Source organism: Lycorma delicatula, chromosome 11, assembly GCF_047948215.1.
Source record: "Lycorma delicatula isolate Av1 chromosome 11, ASM4794821v1, whole genome shotgun sequence".
Lineage (NCBI taxonomy): Eukaryota > Metazoa > Arthropoda > Insecta > Hemiptera > Fulgoridae > Lycorma > Lycorma delicatula.
The window spans coordinates 65581502-65607177 of NC_134465.1; the positions used below are offsets into that span (position 1 = coordinate 65581502).

At 30.4% G+C, this 25676-nt stretch overlaps 1 protein-coding gene across 1 annotated transcript in view; it reads left to right on the forward strand.

Moving 5' to 3' along the window:
• Sox102F (transcription factor Sox102F) overlaps positions 1-25676 on the forward strand; it is a 213842-nt gene that overhangs the window by 23002 nt on the left and 165164 nt on the right. Inside the window, exon 2 of the mRNA XM_075378012.1 lies at positions 23536-23701. Within this exon, the coding sequence (XP_075234127.1) occupies positions 23536-23701 (166 nt within the window). The remainder of the gene's footprint in view (positions 1-23535; positions 23702-25676) is intronic.

The following is a 25676-nucleotide window of genomic DNA, read 5'->3' on the forward strand; positions in this document are numbered from 1 at the left end:
TTGTATTCATTGAACTCATGCTTGTGAGAATAATAATGATAAACAAAAATTAAAGCTTCTCCCTCTTTTTTTTTTAACCTCCGGGACCATCGTTAGATATTGCTTCAGAGGATGAGATGAATGATTTATAGCGAGTGAAAATGCCATGCCTGACCGGGATTCGAACCCGGGACTTCCGGATGAAAGGCCAAGACACTACCTCTCGCGACACGGAGGCCGGCAAAGCTTGTTCAATTTATAAAAATATAAGTGTATTGTAATTTCTTCAGAGCAACGGATAGGTCAGTACAGGACCCGAAACTGAGTGATCTAAGGATGTGGGTTTCAAAACGGTCGGTCTTAAATAAATTATTTATAACTGGTTACCCATACTTCGAACGGGTAAAACTATATTTTTCCCGGTTCTTAGCATTACCCGACAAACACAACTAGGAGGTAACCGTAGTTCATTTTCATTTTTAAAAACTTTTTTTTTTTAGTCAAGTAATCGATTCAGGTCCAGTCAGTTGTATCACACAGTAATAATGGCTGAGTTGGTTGAGCCACCGCGCCGTAAATCATCGCAACCCTTAAAAAATCGAAATTCAAAAACATTTGAAAATGATTCTTTGATATTTATGTGAAGAATATTTGCAAGTACCCAATCCAGTAAATATTTCGTTTAATGTAGTCGGATATGAAGAAAATTTACAATTATTGTTTGAAATGTTTTATTTTTCCCACCTCTTTCAAGGTCGAATTTCTAAAATATCTTGAAATCGGTTTTTAGATATTCAAATGAAGATTACACATACCAAAAATCAAGTTTATATTTTAATTTATTACCGAGAAATTAAAAAAAAGTAATAAATTTTATTGTTCCTCCATTTTAACTCGTTAAACTCGGAATTTCTAAAATTGTTTTCTTAATGTCCATTTAAACCGTAAGAAGAATGTGTATACAATTTTTTATTAATTTATTTTCAATATTTGTTGCTGGGTGTTGATTATAAGTCGGTCATATGTAAATTTGAGCCAAATTTTTAACTTTAATGTTCAATTAGCTGGAAGATATTTACCACAATATACATATATCATTCCAAAATGTTTTTGCAATTTGTTTTTTCCCTTTTAATAGGAGTATTAAAACGTTAAAATCTAAACCTACTACTAACTATAGCGATCGAAGTAACAAACAAATAATAATAATTAGTAGAAAACTTATGAGCAAAATAAATTATAATTCTACATATAAACTGAATTTTTTAATAACACTAATAAATATAGTTGATGAATTAAAATGTAAGGAATTTTATCTTTGTTTCAAAAAAAAAAATGCCTTCTTAGAGAAAATAATTAATTAATAAGTATTGATCATTGCAAATCATATCATTTTAATATAATTTATTTAAAAAATATATTATACTACGTGAATTAGATGCAATACATTAATGGAGAGAATTGGCAATTGTCCAATTTGTAGTAGTAAATTTAAAGATTCACAACAGATTAATAATTTTTCCTTCTTTTACTGAATACTGCTTATTTATTAATAAATTTATTAACATTGTAAAATTTTTTTATATAAATATATTAAATTATTTTAAACAAAATAAATTTACAAATTAAAATTCGGTTTTTTTATGTTTAATTTGCCACATAACCTCAAAGTTTATGGATGAGAATATGGTGTATGAAATTTTCAGAGTACATAAATAGTACCATTGCCTGACCGGAGATTCGAACCCGGGACTTTCCGGATGAAAGACTGATACGCTACAACGTCATCATGTTCTGGTTCGGCTTTCACCACCAAATGTTATCTTAATAAAAAATGTTTTTTTTTTAAATTCTTCATTATTTTTAATTTTATTTATAGCTCATTTGATTATATTTTCATATACAGAGTGATTCAAGAAGAATGTAACAAACTTTCAGGATATGTTTCTACTGTTGAAAATAAAGAAGAAAGTTCTAATAAACAAAAAGATTCGTTATAGAGTGTCGATAGGCAGAAGATTTCCCTAATTTCTGCGACTTAGGTAAGATTAAGCCGTATTGTAATTGTTAGGACCCAAATTAACGGATTAATTTAGTGGTTTAGACTTGGGTCTAAAAAAAATGGGTCCCAGAATTGAATTTTTAGTAATTTTCGAGAATTCTGGCATAAAAGACAAAAGATTGGGGTAAAGAAAAAAACATTCTATTTTACGTTTGGCGTAAAATTATTTTATTAAATGGTAAATAAACGCGTAAAAGTTTTAAACAAAACTTATAGTTAATTTGATTTTGAGTAAAATAGTTTGAATAAAGTACTAAAATTCTAAATACAGACGAACAAATTTTGAACTTTATTAAATAAAAAATCATATTAAAATGTGCCAGATTTTAAATAGATATAAAAAAAAAATTTTCAAAATTAAAGATCAAAAGAGTTAAAGTGAAATATTTTGGTATGTTTTCTTTGAAATAAACATCGAAATTCTTAATATTTTACTTCTATTGATTTTATTCAAATCATTTTAATCAGAATAAAATTTTCTATAAATTTTGTTTAAAATATTTTTCTGTTTATTGCCCGTTTAACAAGATTATTTTACGCCAAACATAAAATAGTGTATTTCTCGATAACTAATTTTTTTCCTTTTATCCTAGATTTCTTAAAAATAGTAAAAATACAGTTCTTGTATCTATTTTTTTTTCTTTAATTTTTCCAATTAGATTTCATTCAAAACCACATCCTGACCCCGTAGGGGAAGAGACCCTCTGCCACCCCCCTCCGTTCCGAGTTCTTACAGGCTTTACCGGAAGTCATCTTCGAAACCTCGGCTTTATACATATTCTATCCGCTTCGGCCAGGATGGCACCGATGCGAATACCAAGAGTGGCATTCCCATCGGTGTACTACTATTTAATGAATTCAAAACAAAACACATCTCACCGAGTCTTAAGCAAGACTGAAGACACCTAACTAACAAAAGAATTGAACTATTTACCTGTAGAAGGTAAAAATGAGTTCAGTACACAACACGAAATATAAAAATATTACAAGGAACAACAACAACACAGTAACATTTAAACAAAACAAAGGACAGAAATAACAACAAAAACATAATTTATAAAACAAAAACAAAATACAAAAGAAATTCAAGCAGAGCTCTAGATCCCCTCAGCAATCCTTTCCTTTGCTAAGTACACTACAAAACTCTCCACTATTGCCCATTCGGCCTGGGTCCTCCAGTTTACACGGAGATCCAACGCAGATCCGATAAGATCAAGGCGACAGATGGTCTCCGAACACATTAACTCGTACTTCGAGCACTCATAAAGAACATGGTGTCCTCCAGTTATCCACACAGAGGACACATCCCAGAATCTACCAGTCCGAATTTCTGCAGTCTGTCCCTAAAAGCACCATGACCGGAAAGAAATTGCCCAAGAGGAAATCTACCCCGTAATTTGGGTTTGAAGAATTATAATCTGGCCTTATTTTACCGGAAGCATAGAAATTAGGGTGAATTTTTCGCCAGCTGATACTCGATAACGAAGGTTTTCGAACCTAAGTTTATGTAAAATTTCTTGTTTATTTTCATTAATTGTACAAGTTTGAAAGCTTATTACATTCTTTGTGGATCATTCTATGCATTATTATTTCGTGTTCAAAAACGCATAGATATTACCGTGACTATGACACCAAATTTGAGTATAATGTTTAGAATGTTATTTTCCTGATAAATTTAGACGCTGATATGATCTCTAGAAAGAGCCTGGTTTTTTCCCTTAATTTTTATTTCACCCATTCTTATTTGTTTTCATTATAATCTATCTGTTTAATTCGTATTCAGAACATATATATGTATGATTTAACTCGCAGTTCTACGTCGCGGTGTGGTAGCTTCTCCGTTTTTCATTCCGAGATCCCGAGTTCGAATCGCGGTCAGGTATGGAATTTTTCATATGTTACGAATTTCCATATTCATATGGTCTCGTTTAAGCTTCCGTGTAATTTTCAGTCAAAAGACAAGAGTCAAAAGAAAAAAGCTGACAACGCAGTTGCAGGACTTTCCTGTCGCGCGGTTTTTTCTTGATGCACGGTTTTTTTGTTCTGTTTAGCCTCCGGGAATTAATGTCAGGTAATTACTTCAAAGGATGATATGTATGAATATAAGTAAAGTGTAGTCTTTTACAGTCTCAGGTGGACGATTTCTGAGGTGTGTGGTTAATTGAAACCCAACCACCAAAGAACACCGATATCCACGATCTAGTATTCAAATCCGTATGAAAGCAACTGCCTTTACTAAAATTTGAATGTTGGAAATCTCGACTTCGAAATCAGCTGATTTGCGAAGTCGCGTTCACCACTAGACCAACCCGGTGGGTTTCTGATGCTCAGCTTACACACACAGCTAAATTTAAAATATTTATCATTTTATTTAAATATAACATTTTTTGTTTATTTAATTCAGTGATTCTAACTACTGCGTGCGTGCATACCGCTGTACATCAGTGCTACACTAGCTCTCCTTGTGGGAACATGGAGTACTATTGACACAGTATACCCACTTTAGAGCATTTCTGGGAGTAGGGGGAATTTGCAAAATTTTTTTGCAGATTGACCTTAATTAGGCGAAATTTCGAAATACTGTGAGTGACCATGCTCTACAGTCTCAACCCCTTGATCTTTTAAGTTGAAAATTTAACGCCCCATATATAGAAGCAATTTTGGTCAAAATCGGTCCAATAGTTGCGATTTAAGAGTGCGACACCAAACACACAGACGTACATATGAACATTAAAATCCGGAAAATTTCCATCCGGATTTGGGTTTCTTAGGCGTCAAAACGTCAAGATCCAGTGAAAACCACTTATATCCAAATTGGACCGATTAACATACTTTCCCTTCTGCAGCTACAACTCTGCTGTAGACCTAGAAAGGAAAGTAATATATATATATATATATATATCTGTACCTACCTATAAAGCAACTTGTCCTGAATGACTGATTCATCAATGCTCAGCAAAACTACTGAAGATAAATTGGTGAAAGTTTGTACACGTATTCTTCTTTTGATGTAAATGCACACTAAGAAACAATTTTTTGAAATTCCGGGTTTAAAGGATTAAAATGAAAATTTACTATATTTCAAATTTCTTGGTAACCAATGAAGATATCAACTTAATTTTTGGTGTGTGACCATTATTTTCATGTAAGTATCTAAAAACCAAATTTTATATTTTTCGAAATTCGATCTTGAATGGTGTGAAAAAGAGTAAAAAATAATTTGAACAATAATTGCAAACTTTTCCTAATTCTGATTATACTATATGAGATATTCACTAATTGGGTCTTGCAAATCTCTTCAGGTAAATGTCTAAAAACCATTTTCGGTTTTTTCGAATTTTTATTTTTTAAGGAGTGAGACAGTGAACAGTATGGCGGCTCAAGCGACACGCTACTGCTTATGTTACTGTATATACGACGGGACTGGGTTATTTGCCTCCGTTACTTGACTAAAAAATAAAAAATTGACTACGACGGAATAGTCAACTAACCATATAAAACGGGCGAAGCCATGTCGGGAATGTTAATATATTTAGATACATGTAATTATTAATTATTTATCGAAAGGCTATGACTCTTTCAAAACAAAATTAGGTATTTTTTTGTTTATTTTTTAGGATGCGCTACACAAAATAACATAAGCCAATATTTTTTCTACATAGTTTTAAGTATTTTGCTTATATTTTTTTACGGTGGTACGATTTCTTTCAAAGAAATCTTTTTTTTTCCGAATTTGCCATCTCTGGACAGAGTGAACAATTTTTATTTTTCGTTTGGCTGTAATCTTGTGCCACTGTTCAGTCATAATTTTTTTCTATGTTTTGTTGTTGTTTCTATACACCTTGTACTACTTTAAATCTTTTAACTCGTGTACTTTTTTCATGAAAATTTCCTTTTCTAAAATATTTTCTTCTTTTATTCCAACTTCTTGGAGATCCTTTACAAGCCAAATGAAAATTGAAATTCTTTCTTCATAACCCCTAAAACATTCTCGTTTTTTAATTGTTTCCATTATATTTTTAAATCTGTAAATTTTCTCGTTTGATCTTAGTAGTATTTCTATTATTTTCACGGTTCGAATGTAATATTTTTCTTAAAATTTTTCTTTCTTTTTTTCAAAATAATCCTTAATCCTTTCTTGATCATTTAATGTTAAAATTTCTGCCGCGTAAAAATTTTCAGGTTTTATAACCGTGCTGTAATATCTGAATTTTGTATTGTAAATAATCGATTTTTATATTAAAAACGTCTGGTTTGTTGGAAAACCATTCTCCATTTTATTTTCCTGATTTTCTAAACGCATTTTGTCTAGTCCTTTTTTTCTAGATTATTTCAATTTTTCCGACGATTTTAATTTTCCCGAATTTTATTTCTGTTTCTGTTCGAAGTTCTTTTAGATTTGTTGTTTTAGATTTATTCAAATGAAATTTGCTGTCTGGTTCTTTTATGATTTTGTAATTTATAACTAATTAATAATTTAAAAAAATTACATTCTAAAAGAAAAGATTGATTAAAAATTATATCCAAGAATTACATTTTAGTAATAGATTGGTTACATAGTCATGCCCGAGGTACACCGGATAGTAGTTAAAAAAAAAAAAAAAATAGAAAATATAAATAATCTGTAAATTGTGTAATAAAAGTCTTATAAATATTTTTATTATTATTTATATAAAATTTATTTTATTATAGTGACGAAATAAATGGCCTATAACTTTTTTTTATAGAAAATATTTATTATAGTTATTAGATTAAGAAATTATTTTGGATGATTTGACGACTGTTATTTATTAATTATTATTTTACGATTTTATTTTATTACATATAATTTTATTATCTACATAATTAATCTTCATTGTTTTATAGATGAATTATTATTTTACTTCGTAGTTATACGTAAATTTAATTTAGTTTATTATACATTTTATCATTATGTTTTAAAAATAGATAAATCATTCATATGTACATACATAAACGCACGTACACGCACACACATAAATTTTGACTAGACAGGATTTGTATTATATTAGATAAATTAATAAATAAGTATTTCAATCAGTAACCGTGACCTTTCTTAATTCGTTTTTTAAAATATTTTTTATATTTTTATTAAAAAAAAAATTAACCTTATTTGGACATGGTTCATCACACATTTTGTATTGTTTTTTTTTTTTATATTCTGTTTATTATGTTATGTAATACATAATCCGAATATTTTTTCAAATATATGTATTAGTTATTATATAAATTGCATACAAATAGCACGTAATTTCTTGAAAGATTCTCTTACTATAACTGACATTCACTCTTAAAAAAATAATCGCATTAATTATTATAATAATTTTTTTTTAATTTCTTGTGTTTTATCGTACCTTTTTTACTTCCATTTCTTTTATTTATTATATATTTTTATTGCGTGTTAATTTATATATATATATATCTATTGTTTTATTTGCTGACCAAAGTCTTTTTAAACAGTTTTCTGTTTCTTTAGAAATAAAATCTATCATCTCTCATATAGCAAATATGATTTTTTTAAATTTATTTAATAAAGTTTATATAAACAAGAGAGAGAAAGAATGAAAGATACAGAGTGTCTCACAAAGAAATGGGCAGAATTTCAGAACATATAATAGAAGTAAAAATAAAGAAAATTGGTAATTTAAATTTAGATCCGAAAAGTTTCTTTGTTTTCTTGTTAGATAAGCGAATTATTTCACTCTAATTTCTAATCCTATAGTAAAATGAAACCATATCAAAAGTCTACAAATTCAAATTAAGGGACAAATTTGTTGGATTCATATATGATTTTTGATCTGCAAAATGTAGTAAAGTTAGATCTCACAAATGTAACTAGTATTTTTTTAGAAAATTATTTTATAATATTAACGATAAATTTTTTGGTTTGAATTACAATACCTTAGTAGAATGGCCAATAAATAAATAAAATTTATCAGCGATATTTGTAGAGAAATTAGTTCCGAAAAAAATCAATGTAAATAATATCAACTGAAGGTGAAAATTAGTTTAAGATATATTACTTTTATTAAAATAAAACGAATTGAAACGCAGGAGAAAGATATTATATTATTATTATAAACCAGGGGTCTCGAAACTACGGCGCGCCAGCAAATATGAGCCCGCGATGTCCGGTATCCGGCTCACCATAGTTTATTTTGATTACATTATAAAATTTACAATGTAAATCATACAAAATAATAATCACATATCTATACTTAACGACCAATTAAGAAACACAATAACTAACGTACATAATAAAAATAAACATTTTAACTGTAATTAATGACATGATATTTATCCTAAAAATTTACAATAACTGACATACATAGGTAATTCACATAACGAAATTAAACATTATAACTATGATTAATGAAATTTATTTAGCTATAACTTTACGTTGACGATTGTTTGTCAAGTTAGTGGATCAAGTTTAGTAGTGGAAATTATCAAATTATCCGCAGCGACTTCAAATGCTCATCAGTTAGTTTAAATCTGTAAATATTTTTGTACAATAAGAGGTACCTCAAAGAAGCGTTCTCGGACCCATCTTGTATGTTCTGTTTACGGCTGAGTTGCTAATTACGGTAGATATTACAGTTGCAATGTTTACAGACGATACTGCAATTCTTGCTGTCCACCAAAATCCGACTACTGCGTCTCGTTTTATTCAAGATTATATCACTCTCCTCGAATCGTGGCTTACGTGTTGGAAAATAAAAATAAACGAAACAAAATCAAAGCACGTCACGTTCACCCTTCGTAAGGAACACTGTCCTCCTGTTTCAATCTTAAATGTTTCGATTCCGAGATCTCAGGACTGTAAATATTTGGGTTTTCATCCTGACCGACGACTTACTTGGACGAAACATATCACATCTAATGGGAAACAGTTTGATCTTAAGTTTAAACACATGTACTGGCTGGTAGAACGTAGATCTAGGTTTTCAGCAGAAAGTAAATTATTGATTTATAAATCCTTTTTGAAGCCTGTTTGGATGTACGGGCTTGAATTGTGTGGTACAGCGTTCAACTCCAGTTTTGACATACTTGAACGCTTCCAAACAAAAACACTGTGGAAAATGTTCAACATACGCTGGTACATAAGTTTTAGCCTTATAGGCTATAACCTTAAATTGCGAACCGTTCGGCAGGAAATCTTTCTGGTCAGCCTACGGTATCAAAATCGTTTGGATAGGTACCCGAATTATTTGGCGGTCAATTTATTAGATAACACGATGAGTGATTTTTCAAGATTTCTGAGGAACAATATTCTTGGTTTGCCTTATCGCTTCAATTAGATGACTTCATTCATGGTCTTGCTGTACGGAGTGCTCTTCTATTCCACTATTAAGTCACAAGCCGCTGGGTCTGTGGCAACCTATTGTTAATTCAGATACATCTTATTTACTTATTGTTCTATGAACAGATTGTAAAGTCTCTGTATTGTTATAATAATAAAAAAACTATTTAATTTTAGACCACTGCTTGAAATTTTTTCGGTTTATATATATATATATATAATGCATAACTTTAATGCAAAATGTCCTTGAAGAGTATTCCTTCAAGATCTATTTACGATCTGTGTGTGTGTGTGTGTGTGTGTGTGTCACACTGATTTCCCCCTTATTTATCAGGATTGATAGAATAGATTTTCTTAAAATTTTCTCAAATATATCTCTGTACGGGATGGGTAATGTTCATATTATTATTTTTTTTTTTAATTTGTTTAGGAGTTGGGATATCGCTAAAAGACCAATCTCCATTTTCTTCAGAGGCGTTTTAGAGAAAATTTAATTAAAGCAAATTTATTGCCTGTAACTAAATAATCAAAAATTCTTTTTTTTCAAAAATCAACTCCCACTTCTTTAAATTGAAATATATATATTTCTTTGTTATTTTGAAATATCTGCCTTCGGTTTAAATATTTTTCAAAGATTTTTTGAAAGTTTATTCTAGATGTGAGGTAAAAACTGTTTAAAAATAATTTTGAAAATACTCAGATCGATTTAAAAATTTATATATATATATATATATATATGCTATAAAACTTTGGTGAGTTGTGCACACGCCCGCGAAGGTTTCTGAATTAATATGGACCCGTCAATAATATAATAATATGGCGATGGGGTTGAGATAATTGAAAAATTGCATTTACGTTCCAATTTGGCTTACATTAAGAATGTACATTAGTTACGTGAAAAGTAATAATTTTGCGAGGAAGGGGAAAAGGGAAATAGGGAGAAAGGGGAAAAGGGGTAAAATGGTATAAGGGAAAGATTAAATTTTGTGAAGTTCCTAATGCTCAGTTTTTTATTGTTTTATCAAACGTTCATTTGTGTTCATTTAATCTTTGTGTTTATATATACTCAAATCGAGCAATGACGGAACATTGCCGAGTTAGCTAGTAGCTTTATAAAGTTCTTTCATTTTATTAAACCTTAATATTTTACTGTTATACATGTCAATGATTAAAAAATAGCAAAAATTACTTATCCCCTTTTTAATTTTGTCCATTATTTAATACCTTAAATGCCCCGTATATAAAAATCTTTCGAGAATTTTTTTTTTAAATTATATATTTAATACTGCATGATTTACAAAAAAAAAAAAAATATCTCCTAGATAATGGAGATTGAAACGACCCCATTTTTTTACCCACATTTTGATCTTTACGTATTTGTACTGTAAATACTGGATATACCTCATTATATTTTATTTATTTTTTTATAGATTAACTAAAAATAGTATATTTTGTTACATTTAAAATATTAGTAATCAAAATTAAATTTTTATTTTAACAACGAAATTGATTTACATTCGAGTATGTCGGCGACTTGGTTTTTTGATGTTTGTATGAGAGAGAAGGTAGTCAGATAAAAGGAGAAAGAAGTTTATGAATAATCTATGCCAGTCTCTTGGGTGACATCAGACTGTTGGGACAACAACTGAAAGGGGTGCACTTTTGTAAATAAATGAAAACTATCCACCCCGTAGTAGCCTTTACTATATGACCCCTCTAACCCAGTAACTCAAACCTTTAACCTCCTCCGCCATTTCTTTCTCTCTCTTACCATCCTTTCCCCTTCTCCAAATTCTTTGTTCTATTTTACTTCCTTATATAGTGCTACTTTTTTTTCCAAAGACCACCCTTATTTTTATCTCTTTCTCTTTTTATTCCATTTCCCCCTTTCCTAAAGTTCCATTTGCCAATTTTACAAAAGCCCTAATCATTGACAACTCAATTGGTAATACAAAAGTTCTTCTTCCATCCGAATGTTTGTTTTTTATCTCCCGAAATTCATCCCCCTAACTGATTTATAGATACGGCTCCCTATTCCTTTTAACAATCAACCAATATTGTTCTGTCATTTTAAAATTTAAAAAGCAATGCATACATTGATTCATGCACCTTGCTGTTATACATTTCGTAAAAATTATAATATATAATTATATATATTACAATAAACTTCAGTAATATATATATATATATATATATATATATATATATATATATATAGTATCCTCGCCGCGGCTTCTCCCGCCCTATATGGTTACTTATGTTTTCCGTTGCGTCTGAAGATATTTATCCGGTCTTGACTCGCTTCCAGTCTAACTAGAGGGCTCTTCCCCTTGGATCCCGCGATGTTCATTAAACACAACTTGTAAGAATAATAATGATAAATAAAAATTATCAGTGTATTGCAACAATTTCTTCAGAGCAACAGTTTGGTCAGTACAGGAACCGAATCATCTTACAATGTGGGTTTCAAAAAGTTGGTTTCCATCTTAAAAATAGTAATTATAACTGATTACCCGTACTTCGTAAATCCCAACCCCGTAAGGGAAGACAACCACCTTGTGACGCTTCCGGTCACCTCACCACCTGCCTCCATTCTTAGCCCTGATGGACTTAACGGGAATCGTCTTTCGCCTTCTAACTTTTTACACCTCATAGTAATAAGCCAGTCCTTGTTGGCACCGATGTAAGTACCTCTGTAGAGATTTACGTCGGTGATTTTTAAACTCAGCTTTTGCCTTCGCTGTAAGTCTCGTTCGGACATCTTGAATGTCCTACGTCGTTGCCCTCTGAACTAGCTAGCCGAGTTCACGTAAACATGAACCCCGCTCCTAGTTCTACTTTTACTGAGCCAATGTCTCGAAATTCGAGGCAAATTTAACAACATCGTAACACCTAAAAATGTTGTTCGCAACAACAAAATTTAGTCCTAGTTTTCTTAGTGAACTCAACTTCAGTTCATACCCCTGACTTAGGTTAATTGACTGACTCCGGTCTGGTCTACAAGGGAGAGGCGGACAGACCTCCTACCCCCACTCAGTTCCATCGCAAAGTCCCGCGTGACATTTACTTGCTTTCAACCATCGTCGGGATGCCGTTACACCCCACGGCTGCATGGGATTCGTGTACATCCCAACCCCGTAGGGGGAAGACACCCGTGTTGTGACGCTTCCGGTTGCCCCCCCCCCGTTCAATGTCATAATGGGCTTTAACGGGAGGAGATCCATGTATAGGTAAAATTGTATTTTTCCCGGTTCTTACTTAGTACCCGGTCGTATCTACAGTAATTGTGACTGTGTTGGTTGAGCGGCTGGACCCCAGCTGAACCCCTTAAAAAATCGAAATTCAAAAAAATCCAAAAATGATTTTTAGGTATTTAACTAAAGAATATTTACAAGCCTGATTCTAGTGGATATCTCGTTTAGTGTAGCCGAAAATGGGAAAAATTTTTAATCTTTGTTCAAATTTTTTTTACTTTTCTTCATCCCTTTCAAGGTTGAATTTCGAAAATCAAAAATTGGTTTTTAGATATTCACATAAAGATTACACACCAAAATACAAGTTATTATCTTCATTTTTAATCGCAAAATTAAAAAAAAATTAATAAAAATAGTAAATTTCATTGTACTCTACTTTAACCCTTTAACTCGGAGTCTCAAAAAATACTTTCTTAGTGTGTACTTTTAAAAATTAATCATCTATAAAATAAGCTGAAAAAATGTTGAAAGTGTACAGAATAATTACAAACGGTTTACAAGAAAAAGTTTCTTTCTATAAAACAAATATATGATATTGGAACACAATAATTAAACCCAAAATTACTCATTTAAATTTTTAAATCTAAACAGTAAAGGAAAAATTTTTTAAATTAGAAAAAGGGGGAAGAAGAATTTTTAGAAAAATATAGTATTTCTCAAAAGAAAGTAAAACGCAGAGAATAAAAAAAGTGAGAAAGAAAAAATATCATTTAAGTAGAAATGATTCCACTTTTACGGGAATCTTTTACAAATGGAGGGAAGTTGGACGATAAAGCAATTACTTAAATTCATTAAAAATACAAAAACTGATTTAACGTGGTTATCAGAAATGATAAAAAATTTAAAAGAAACATTGACAATAGAAGAGGATCTCAGCATCGGAGAATTTTTAAGAAAAATTAAAAAAATTTAAGGTTTTCAAGCTAAATAAAAAAAAAGCTAAAAATATATTATATGATTTTCCCGGCTATTCCGGTCAAGATATGATAACCTAAATAAGATTTAAGCATCAAAATTCTCATTTTAGGGACTTTCTTACGTTGTGGTGAAAATTTAAGAATTTTTTTGCATGTTAGGTCCGGGGTCTATAATTTACAAAAAAATTGTAAACATTCCTTGATAGTTCTTTATGTGAAGTAAAAATTAAAAAAATGTATGACAAATATTTAAAACGAAAGGTGATAAAACAAAAAAAAACATATTTTATATTTTTAAAACAAAAAATTGAATTATTTACATATAAATATTTGTAGTTAAAAATTTGCTTTAATAAATTATTTTCCTAAAATACCTTTTAAGAAAATCGAAATTTTTTTCTTCCACCCACACAATGAATAAAAGGAAAAAATATATGATCAATTCTCCATTTATAAAAATATTTGAGCCAACTCATCACCGGGTTGGTTTAGTGATGAACGCGTCTTCCCAACAGCTTATTTGGAAGTTGAGAGTTTCATCGTTCAAGTCCTAGTAAAGGTAGTTACTTTTATTCGGATTTAAATACTAGATCGTGGATACCGATGTTCTTTGGTGGTTGGGTTTCAATTAACCACACATCTCAGGAATGGTCGAACTGAGAATGTACAAGACTACACTTCATTTACATTAATACATATCATCCTCATTCATCCTCTGAAGTAATACCTGAACGTTAATTCCCGGAGAGTAAACAGGAAAAAAAATAAATATTTGAGTCAAATTTGAAAAAAATCTGTTCGGTCAATCCCGATGAGATATAAGGCTAACAAAACAGCGCTACACTGTTAACTACTACATACATACGCACATACACATCTTTTTTTGGGTTTAGATAAATAGTTGGATCCTAAAACGTAAAGACTTGCAAAAAACCCTATACCCCATTATTGACATGATCGCCATACTTTCTTCTTTAATTTATATATATATATATATATATATATATATATATTCTAGGTATACTCGCCAGGAAAGTAAAATCACAAATTAAGATTTTGTAGTCGGACAAAGAAAGAAACAGTATAATGATGAAAAAATTTATGAAAAAAGAATACCACTTTCGCCTTGTTCTGTTCAACAAGACGAAATAAAAGGTGTATTTATTGCGGTACGTAATAGCCAAATCAAAAAAAAATGAAAAATATTGGGTATAGGAAGAAAAAAAATTAAAAAATGAAAATTAAAACTTTTATAATTATAAAAATTTTGCGAAAATCGATACGAATTAAAATAATTTTATAAATATTCAAGCGGTTAATAATATAGTGTAATACTTTGTTATCATTATAAATTGCGTTATAATACGAAATTAAAATCTTTGATAATAATAGACTGTTTCATTTTAAAAAAAAAATTGCATAATTAAAATTAAATCTAAGGTCAAGATTAATGTTCATTTTGTTGAAAATCATTTAAGTAAATTTTTACTATTATAAATATAATATGATTGTTTTTCTCTTTTGTAGAATTACAATAGTATTTATACTTTAAAGAACATTTTAAAGAAAAAAAACAGATAAATAAACATAAATACACAATTTACGTTAACATTAAATAATAATAGACAGGAAAGGAATCTTTAAAGACTATTTTGAAATATGATTCAGTCAGCTTGCAGTAATGGTAAAATAAAATTGGCATGTTATTTTTTTAAGTGGGTGTCTTAAATTAAAATAAATAAAAAATGAAAGAAAATAATAATAATAGTAATAATAAAAATAATAAGTTTAGGGGGTGTGTCAGTAGGAAGGTTTGGCTAAACTTTGTTAACTCCGCCTATTTTAGTACACATGTCACGTACATAATTCTTAATATAATGCAGTTGTTACATAGATACACATTTTATACGTCATCAAATAAAAGAAAAATAGTTTAAAACTACGTTCGTCTGACTACACACAAACACATATATCGTATTTAAATGTATACCCTTGATGTTAAATTTGAGTGACTGAACACATTCGCATACCAACTATCAGTTAAAATTTTATTAGCTTTTCACCATTTATTTATTTATTTACTTAAGACAAGTAGTTTTTTGTTTTGTTTTTTAGTTGAAAATTAGTAATGCTTCATTTATAGATTTTACGTGTGTCTGTGTGTATATAATTGCATAATTATACGTATTCTATTATTGTCTTTGTTTTTCACTTTAAATACATTATTTTCTGTATTTTATCTTTGTTTTTTCTGTTTTGAAAAATATTCTTCCTGTTTGTTCGCTCTAGTTGGTGTTTTAATTATTATTATTGAATGATCTATATATAATTTCATCTTCGTGGTTTTATTTTGATAGTTGTTTATATATTATTTTCTAACTGATAAATTTTATTTTTTTACACTTATCTGAAATTAATTAAATACTGGAATGATGTAAGCCTTAAAAAAAAAAGAAAAAAATTAGCAAAATAATTTAGTTTGTTTATTTAAAAATTAAAAATTATTTACATTTTTCTTTTGTCATCTCACTATTTAATTTTTTAATAAAAGTTAGTAAGTACTGAAGCATATGATCATAATCTAAAGATTAAATTTATAGATGAATTGCTAAACATGAAATTAAAAAAATAATTAAAAATTCATAATTGGTATTTAGTGTGTGTGTGTGTTTGTTTGTTTGCTTGTTAAGTATTAAAAGTCTGTTTAAATAATTATGAAAACTACTAGGTTATTTGTAATATATTTATTCGTTTTGAGTCATATGTAACGCGATGATACAGTTAAAGTTGAAGTTAAAAAAAATTTCAAATTTACTCAATACGACAATGGTTGCATGTGAAAAAAGTTTCACATATTTATTGCCTTCTCCTTACAATTCCAGCAACATTTTGGTCATCCCTTGCCATAAGGGTTGGTCATATCAACAAAGGTTTTAGATAATATTCAGGTGGCTAACGACCACTTTAAACTGATAAAATGCCTATTAATGGAGGTATGATTTTATTTGTCTTGAAAGCCCCATTTTTCCCACCCTCTGGGACAATGGTTGGTGATATCTATAAACTTTAATTAGATTACTTCTAGGCCCTTATCCAAAGAATAGTAGGAACTTTAAACTAATCTGATGTTTTAATTAATAGGAAAGTTATAGCGATATTTCGTTTTTTTTTTCGAAAAAGCCCTCCTATTTCCACACCCATGGTCCAATTTTGCCTATTCCGGAACTCGACCAGATTTTACGTCGTTATATTTTATGTATCAGTTGGAAAGTGATTAGTGTAAAATTACGACAATTATCGTGTCCATAAGAAAGTGAAATATATATATATATATATATATTTGTCTTCAGTCATTTGACTGGTTTGATGCAGCTCTCCAAGATTCCCTATCTATGATACTCGTTTCATTTCGGTATACCTCCTACATCCCTAAAAAATTGTTTTACATATTACAAACGTTGCCTGCTTGCACAATTTTTTCCTTCTACCTATACCTCCAATATTAAAGCGATTATTCTAGGATGCCTTAATACGTGGGCTATAAGTCTGTTTCTTCTTTTAACTATATTTTTCAAAATGCTTCTTTCTTCATCGATTTGCCACAACACCTCTTCATTTGTCACCCATCTGATTTTTAACATTCTCCTATAGCACGACATTTCAAAAGCTTCTAATCTTTTCTTCTCAGTTACTCCGATCGTCCAAGTTTCACTTCCATATAAAACTACGTTCCAAACATATATTTTCAGAAATGTTTTCCTGACGTTTAAATTAATTTAATGTAAAAAAATTATATTTCTGACTGAAAGCTCGTTTCGCCTATGCTGTTCGGCATTTTATATCGCTCCTGCTTCGTCCATCTTTAGTAATTCTACTTCCCAAATAACAAAATTCTTTTATCTCCGTAATCTTTTCTCTTCCTATTTTTACATTCAGTGGTCCATCTTCGTTATTTCTACTGTATTTCATTACTTTCTTTTTTTTCTTGTTTATTTTTATATATTGTTTATATATATATATATATATATATATATAAAGTTTTGAACTGACGGTGGTTTTGCGGTCGGAGGGATGTGAAACGTGATGATATCTCGAAACTTTCCGAGAGTGAATCATGGTACTATTACAATAGGTAGTTTTCTAATGAAATCTACTTAAAAAGGTTCATTTTTACATGTTACCAAATTGAACGTCACATAATTTATTTTACTGAATATCTTTTTTCCGATATTACCATTTGTTTCATTAATTATTGAACAATCCTCGTAAAAAGTCATAATAAATTTGTTGAAATTTGTATTATCGAAATTACATTTGACCCCAATTAATTCCGATAATAGAGGTTTTACTGCAGTTATCTGCTATGTTGTTCTTAAAGATAATGTAATTGTACAATATGTTAACATAATGTAACATAATGTTAACATATTCTGTTCTAAAAGTGTTTTGAATTTAATTATTTTTTCATACGTAGTTTTACGAAGTGAAATAAATTTTATTATTCATCCAAAAATTTCACTGGTTATGTAATATGTATAACGTAGATGCATTGCTTGCTGCATATTCTTTGCGCCTTTTTTACCCTAACGCAATATAAAGCAACATTTTGTTCACTGCACGTAGGGCTATTTTATAAACAACCCTTATTCATACATATTATGTTTGTTAAAGAACATTGTATTATAATTAGTAATCAGCATTGTATAAAATTCAATAATCGATCAATTATATAAATCCCTTTTTTATTTCGTTTTCCGGTAGTCTTAAACGCCTAATTATAAATACCTAGCTACCCTTTTTTTTATATGACAGGAAATAGATTATTTCATTACGTAAAATATATATCAAATCTGACCGAAAATTGAACCCAGTACGTTTTGAATGAAAGGCAGAGATATCAATCTATTCTTAATGTGTGATGTAAGAATTAAATTAATTATATATATATATATATATATATTGTTTCATCATCAATTACATATAAAAAAGCTGATAAAGATAACGAAATTTACTATATTTTGAAGAAGAATTCTTTTGAACGTGATTTTACTTTTATTTAAACTTCATTTTAATTTACTCCACCCTATGAGAAGGGGGTCGACTGTCCCATTGTGAATGTGGTTGGTGTCTTGATCCCACAAACAAAACGTGTGCGATATCTAGGACTTCAACTACATCGGCGTTTGACCTGGAATTGTCCCGTGGGGATAAAAAGAAAACAACTGAATCCAAAGTGTGGGGAACTGTATCTGCTGCTGCGGAGAAACTCGCGCGTCACGTTGCAAAGTTCTGATTTACAAAGTTGTCCTACGACCAAACTGGATTTATGGCGTGGAATTGTGAGGAACAGCAAGCATTAGTAAAGTAGATATTACACAACGGTTCCAAAACAAAGTAATGAGAACAATTGAAGAGGCGCCATAGTTCACACGGAATGATGAGATTCACGAATGTCTGGAGCTTCCGACGGTTCGGGAGATTGTGAGGTAGCACAGTGTTAAATAGAAAACAACATTTAGAAAATCACGTCACACCCGCTTAGCAATCAATTTGTTTAATAACAATGGGGACGTCCGAAGAAACGTCTGTGCTTGACTTAGAGGCTACTGAATGACAGTTTGCAGTTACTACCGCCAAATCTAGTGACGTTACTTTGTTTAATTCTTTATTTATTTTTCGCTGTATTATTATTATTATTTTTTTTTTTTTATTATTGACTATATTAGTTTTTCCTTGTTCTCCCCCGGGCCGTATCCTGCAATTAATTATCTGGACACAGCCAAGGAGAGTGTCTTACTCTAACGGGCCTCCACGTCTCGGCCCGCCAGTCGGATCTCACTTTGCGCCCGCCTCAAACCCCCAGAGTAGGATCCACCAGGCCCGGCTATGCCGTCCGTGGGTCCCCACTCCGGGAGCCGGGACTCGGTCTTTATGGCAATGCCTCAAACGGGTACACCCCGAATGGAGCATCCCCGCCGGGACTCGGTCTTTTTCGCTCGAGGGTGCGAGAGTTCCCGTGCCTCGTCACTACCTCCCACTCGTGCAAGCACGTAGAAACGGCAGCTCCGCAAAGGGCTGTCCCTCATTTCCGGAACCCCCCCCCCGATCTTTCTCCTGAAGAACCCTCGCCACGAACCCTGCGCTGATGTCCAAGCTCTTATAGTTTATTGATTTTTATTTGTTAATTGTTAGTTTTTATCGACTATGAAGTATTGGCAGGTATATATTTTTTTTTACCAATGAACTTTCAGATGAATCCCTTATCAACTGCTTATTATCAAACGATTTATTTATGGTTCCACTTAAGGAGCCGATTGCAAATATACTAACTGTGGAACAAATAAAAAAAAACTTTATTTTAATACATAATATTTATAAGTGATCCAACTTATAAAAAAGATACTATATATATAATTATAAAAAATCTGTTGTGGACACTACATGACTTCCTTGTACGCCTATTAAATTACATATACGCATTTTTTTTTTAATGAAACTTACATAAAGTTTTATTTCATAAACAAACTTTTTCATGGTTTTTTTTTTATTGAATTTTTATTTATCTAAAACATTTTTTAAATCAGAGGTTAAAAATTATTTTAAATCTATATATGTAAATTTAAAAAAAAGAGATGAAGTCTAATTCGAAGCGATGTGACATCCCTTGTAAGATCCAAATATTCCATTAATTAAAATTTCATGTGGCTATAACTCTGTAAGCAATATAAATAAGAACCATTAATGATATATCGTTGAAAACCTCTCAGTGAGGGCTTACTACTGCATAACTGCAGTGAGGGTGAGGGCTTACTACTGAGGGCTTTTGGACGTTTTCTGTCCAAAATCTAAATATTTGGATTTTGAGCTTTTTTGGACATTTTTGGTCCAGACAATTGCAACTAAAAGGAGAGATGCACATCTAGATGTTACAACAGTCTTAAATCCAAAATTTCAACACTACGGCAATTGTGTAACTGTTCATTTTATTAACTAATTGCAGGATCGTACCTCACTTTCAAATGAAATAATTTTAATGAAGTGCAGCAAAAAATGTGTATATATACTTTAATAGGCGTACAGGGAAGTCATGTGGTGTTCACGTCAGATTTTTTTAAAAAAAATTCGGGTATTTTTCAAAGATATTTTATATATCATTCTTTTTGCGGTATCTTGTAAATATGTTTATTTATCAATTTACTAATTTTTGATCGTCCGACAAGATTACTAAATCATTTAAGAGGGCAATGTAATTAATTATTTTTTAAAAGAAGTACTGCTTCTTTAATTTTCATACATTTCGCTACTCGCGGATAGATTTTTATAAACATACAATTGAAAATTACTGTTGAAAGTCCCTTACCTAGTCTTACTCTTAATTTTATGGGGAAAGGATTAGAAATTTCGCCTAAGATTTTAACTTTAGTAATTGTATTTTTATTAATTGTTTTTATATTACTCTCTTTAATTTTTAATAAAATATATAATAAATTTTCCAACATTCCTTATTGGGGTTGAAAAGGAAAATAAATTATCTAAAATAAAATTGAATTACAAATATCAGTATTTTTTCAATTGGTTGAAATTTTAATCACGGTATATCATAATTGAAACCGATTTCTTGCGATTCTAGAAAAAATTACTGAAAAATATAAATCAAGCACATTGGTTTGCGAAAAACACGGAAATATACGGTTATCTGGGATTTCGGATCCGAGAGAAGATACGGCGATGTTGTATAAGATACGAAATGAGACTGAACAAACTTCTGAACTAGCGCGCTGTTATCTCCTGTATGACAGCGAGGATGTTAGGCCCCTAAAGCAATTGCATATTAGATCTGTAAGTTCTCCGAGATTTGATATGAATCAGCTACCTTAGGGGTTTATGCATCATCAGAATTTTAATTTCATTTTGTCACTTATTCTTGTTAGCTCACTTCACTATTTTTTTTTCTATTTCACCTTTTATATGTTTGATTAGTTATTTTTTGTGTGATAAATAAGACATTTTTAGTGTTTTGTTTGTATTTTATGTTCTGAACTTTATCAATGTTTCTCTTGGACTTATGTTTATATATATTTATTTTTTTTGTCTTCAGTCATTTGACTGGTTTGATGCAGCTCTCCAAGATTCTCTATCTAGTGCTAGTCGTTTCAATTCAGTATACCCTCTACATCCTACATCTCTAACAATTTGTTTTACATATTCCAAACGTGGCCTGCCTACACAATTTTTCCCTTCTACCTGTCCTTCCAATATTAAAGCGACTATTCCAGGATGCCTTAGTATGTGGCCTATAAGTCTGTCTCTTCTTTTAACTATATTTTTCCAAATGCTTCTTTCTTCATCTATTTGCCGCAATACCTCTTCATTTGTCACTTTATCCACCCATCTGATTTTTAACATTCTCCTATAGCACCGCATTTCAAAAGCTTCTAATCTTTTCTTCTCAGATACTCCGATCGTCCAAGTTTCACTTCCATATAAAGCGACACTCCAAACATACACTTTCAAAAATCTTTTCCTAACATTTAAATTAATTTTTGATGTAAACAAATTATATTTCTTACTGAAGGCTCGTTTCGCCTATGCTGTTCGGCATTTTATATCGCTCCTGCTTCGTCCATCTTTAGTAATTCTAGCTCCCAAATAACAAAATTCTTCTACCTCCATAATCTTTTCTCCTCCTATTTTCACATCCAGTGGTCCATCTTTGTTATTTCTACTACATTTCATTACTTTTGTTTTCTTCTTGTTTATTTTCATGCGATAGTTCTTGTGTAGGATTTCATCTATGCCGTTCATTGTTTCTTCTAAATCCTTTTTACTCTCGGCTAGAATTACTATATCATCAGCAAATCGTAGCATCTTTATCTTTTCACCTTGTACTGTTACTCCGAATCTAAATTGTTCTTTAACATCATTAACTGCTAGTTCCATGTAAAGATTAAAAAGTAACGGAGATAGGGAACATCCTTGTCGGACTCCCTTTCTTATTACGACTTCTTTCTTATGTTCTTCAATTGTTACTGTTTGGTTCCTGTACATGTTAGCAATTGTTCTTCTATCTCTGTATTTGAACCCTAATTTTTTTAAAATGCTGAACATTTTATTCCAGTCTACGTTATCGAAAGCCTTTTCTAGGTCTATAAACGCCAAGTATGTTGGTTTGTTTTTCTTTAATCTTCCTTCTACTATTAATCTGAGGCCTAAAATTGCTTCCCTTGTCCCTATAATTTTCCTGAAACCAAATTCGTCTTCTCTTAACACTTCCTCCACTCTGCTCTCAATTCTTCTGTATAGAATTCTAGTTAAGATTTTTGATGCGTGACTATTTAAACTAATTGTTCTGTATTCTTCACATTTATCTGCCCCTGCTTTCTTTGGTATCATGACTATAACACTTTTTTTTGAAGTCTGACGGAAATTCCCCTTTTTCATGAATATTACACACCAGTTTGTATAATCTATCAATCGCTTCCTCACCCGCACTGCGCAGTAATTCTACAGGTATTCCGTCTATTTCAGGAGCCTTTCTGCCATTTAAATCTTTTAATGCTCTCTTAAATTCAGATCTCAGTATTGTTTCTCCCATTTCATTTTCCTCAACTTCCTCTTCTTCCTCTATAACACCATTTTCTAATTCATTTCCTCCGTATAACTCTTCAATATATTCCACCCATCTATCGACTTTACCTTTCAATGTATATAACTATATAATAAACATAAATAAACATATTTATTATATATATATATATATATATATATATATATATATATATACATTTGTTTGAAGGATTTCACTGGAAAACCTTTTTTGAATGTCTCTTTAAATTTATGTATGGTTCAGCTAAATTGGAACCAATTGTAAATTAAATATTGCAACAAAAAACCTTCATACTATAATTGAATTATTTAATATGAATCTTTAATAGTTTTAAATATAACTATTTTTATGAAATCATATAATATTTATTTATATTGTATTTTTAATATTTTTAGGGGTGGAGGTGGAATGGATAACGGTGAAGCAAGTTTATTACATTTACATGCGCTGGCTAGTGGTGGGGAAAGTTTTCACGAAAAAGAAAGAAGGCTTTCAGAAATGATATTACAGTTACAGTTGGTCAGAGAACAGCTTCTTTCACAACAAGAACAACAAAATAAGGTAAGATAAATAATAATAATTTATGTTTTCAATTAAACATAATTTTCTTAATTTTTTTTTAAACATATCTGTATAAAATGTTTTGTTGATTACATATTTGTTATTAATGGTTTCTTTTTAAGTTTTTTAAAAAAATGTTTTTAAAAATATTACATGTTTTTAAAAAAAAAAAAATCTTAAAAAGAACAGATGTTAATAAATTTAAATGTTATTGAGTAGTAGCCGCATCATTTTCATTATAAAAATAATATTACATAAAAATTTTCAAAAACTTGTCTTATACTTTTTGTTCATACATTTTATGAGTTTAATTAGTAGGTTAATTTGGATTTTAAAAGATAACATCATATTTTGAAATTTATAAAATATCAAACAAATTCTCAGTCAAACATTTACTACACCAAGTAACGAAATAGTGAAGTTTTCAGATCATTCAATTAAATTATTAATTAAGGCGTTGCCAGCAATAAAACATACTGCCTGCCAAAAATCATCTGTGTATATATATATATATACAATAAATGAACACAATTGAAAGATTGTTAAAACATTAACAAAATGAACATTACGGAACTTCACAAAATTTAACCTTTCCTTTTACCCTTTCCCCATTTTCCCTTTTGCAACTTCCAGTTTTTACATGTTCCCTTTTCCTCATTTTCCCATGTCACTTTCTCCTTTTCCTTTCCTTCCCCCATTTCTGTCTTCTTTATTTCCCCTTCCGGTTTTTCCATTTTCCCCTTCTTCCCTTTTACTTTTTTAGATTTTTCCGTATTTCTCTTTTCCGATTTTTCTCTTCCTCCCTTTTCCCCCGCGATTAAATCGGTCCAGTAGTTTTTTAGACTATAGCGGACACACATATCGGAAACATTGAAATGTAATCGTAAAATATTTAGTATAGCGTGTGTTGCTTTTACATCCAACAGATAGCGCTGTTTAAAAAAAAAAACAAAAAAAAACAGTTTTTACTGTCACAAGTGTGCCATCGTGTAGTTATATAAATAATATGTATATAAAAAAATGCGCGTATTCAAATGCAACGTTGCGTCAAAATTTCAAAGCAATATGTGAAGAACTTTCGAATATTTAAAATTTTGAACAAACGAACACTTACATTTATATATATAAACATGAGTGATGACAAAATGCTAAATTCGAAACCAAAAAAACTGCCGTACCAAGTTTTTGCCATTTTTTTATGTCAAACGGCTATCGGTTTTGTCATTTGAGACCCCAAAAACCCCGCATAGCCATTTTGTAGATTTTGCAATTTTTTACATCTGCACCCTTAATTTATCCCCATACGGGGAAATGTTTGCAAAAGTAATGGTGGAATATTGTATTGTCATACGAACTTAGTAACTGTGCAAAATTTCATCAATCGTCAATGTCAGAAAGTATGTTAAATTAAGGATACTACATTCGAGGACTAACATGAAAAAAAAACATTGTAAGTTAGAGATAAAAGCAAGTAAAAAAGCTAGCAAAGTATTGAATTACCCCCGATAATGCCAGTCAAATCATATTTTTGCACAGCTTTTTTTATTGCAAAACCTTTCCAAAAAATCTCCGCAATTCAATCATCAAAAGTCTTATTTTTATTTTCATAATAAACTTTAAATACATAAAATTTGGGTGTTTGTTTTAAAATGTAATTCAAGCAAAACCCTTTTTAGAAAAGTTAATACAATAATTTCGGATGAAGAGGTACTACCTATTGTTGTTGTTTTATAATCGGATGATATAATTTTCTACTTCTTAATTTATTTTGCCGTCTAGATAGCGCTAAAGCAGAGTTATAGCTCTAGAAGGGAAAGTATTGTAATCTGTCCAATTTAGGCATATGTGGTTTTCACCTGATCTTGACGTTTTGACACCTAAAGAACCCAAAACCCAACAAACCGGATGGAAATTTTTCGGATGTTCTTATGTATGTATGTTCGGTGTTGCTCTCTAAATCACCTTATATCTTCAA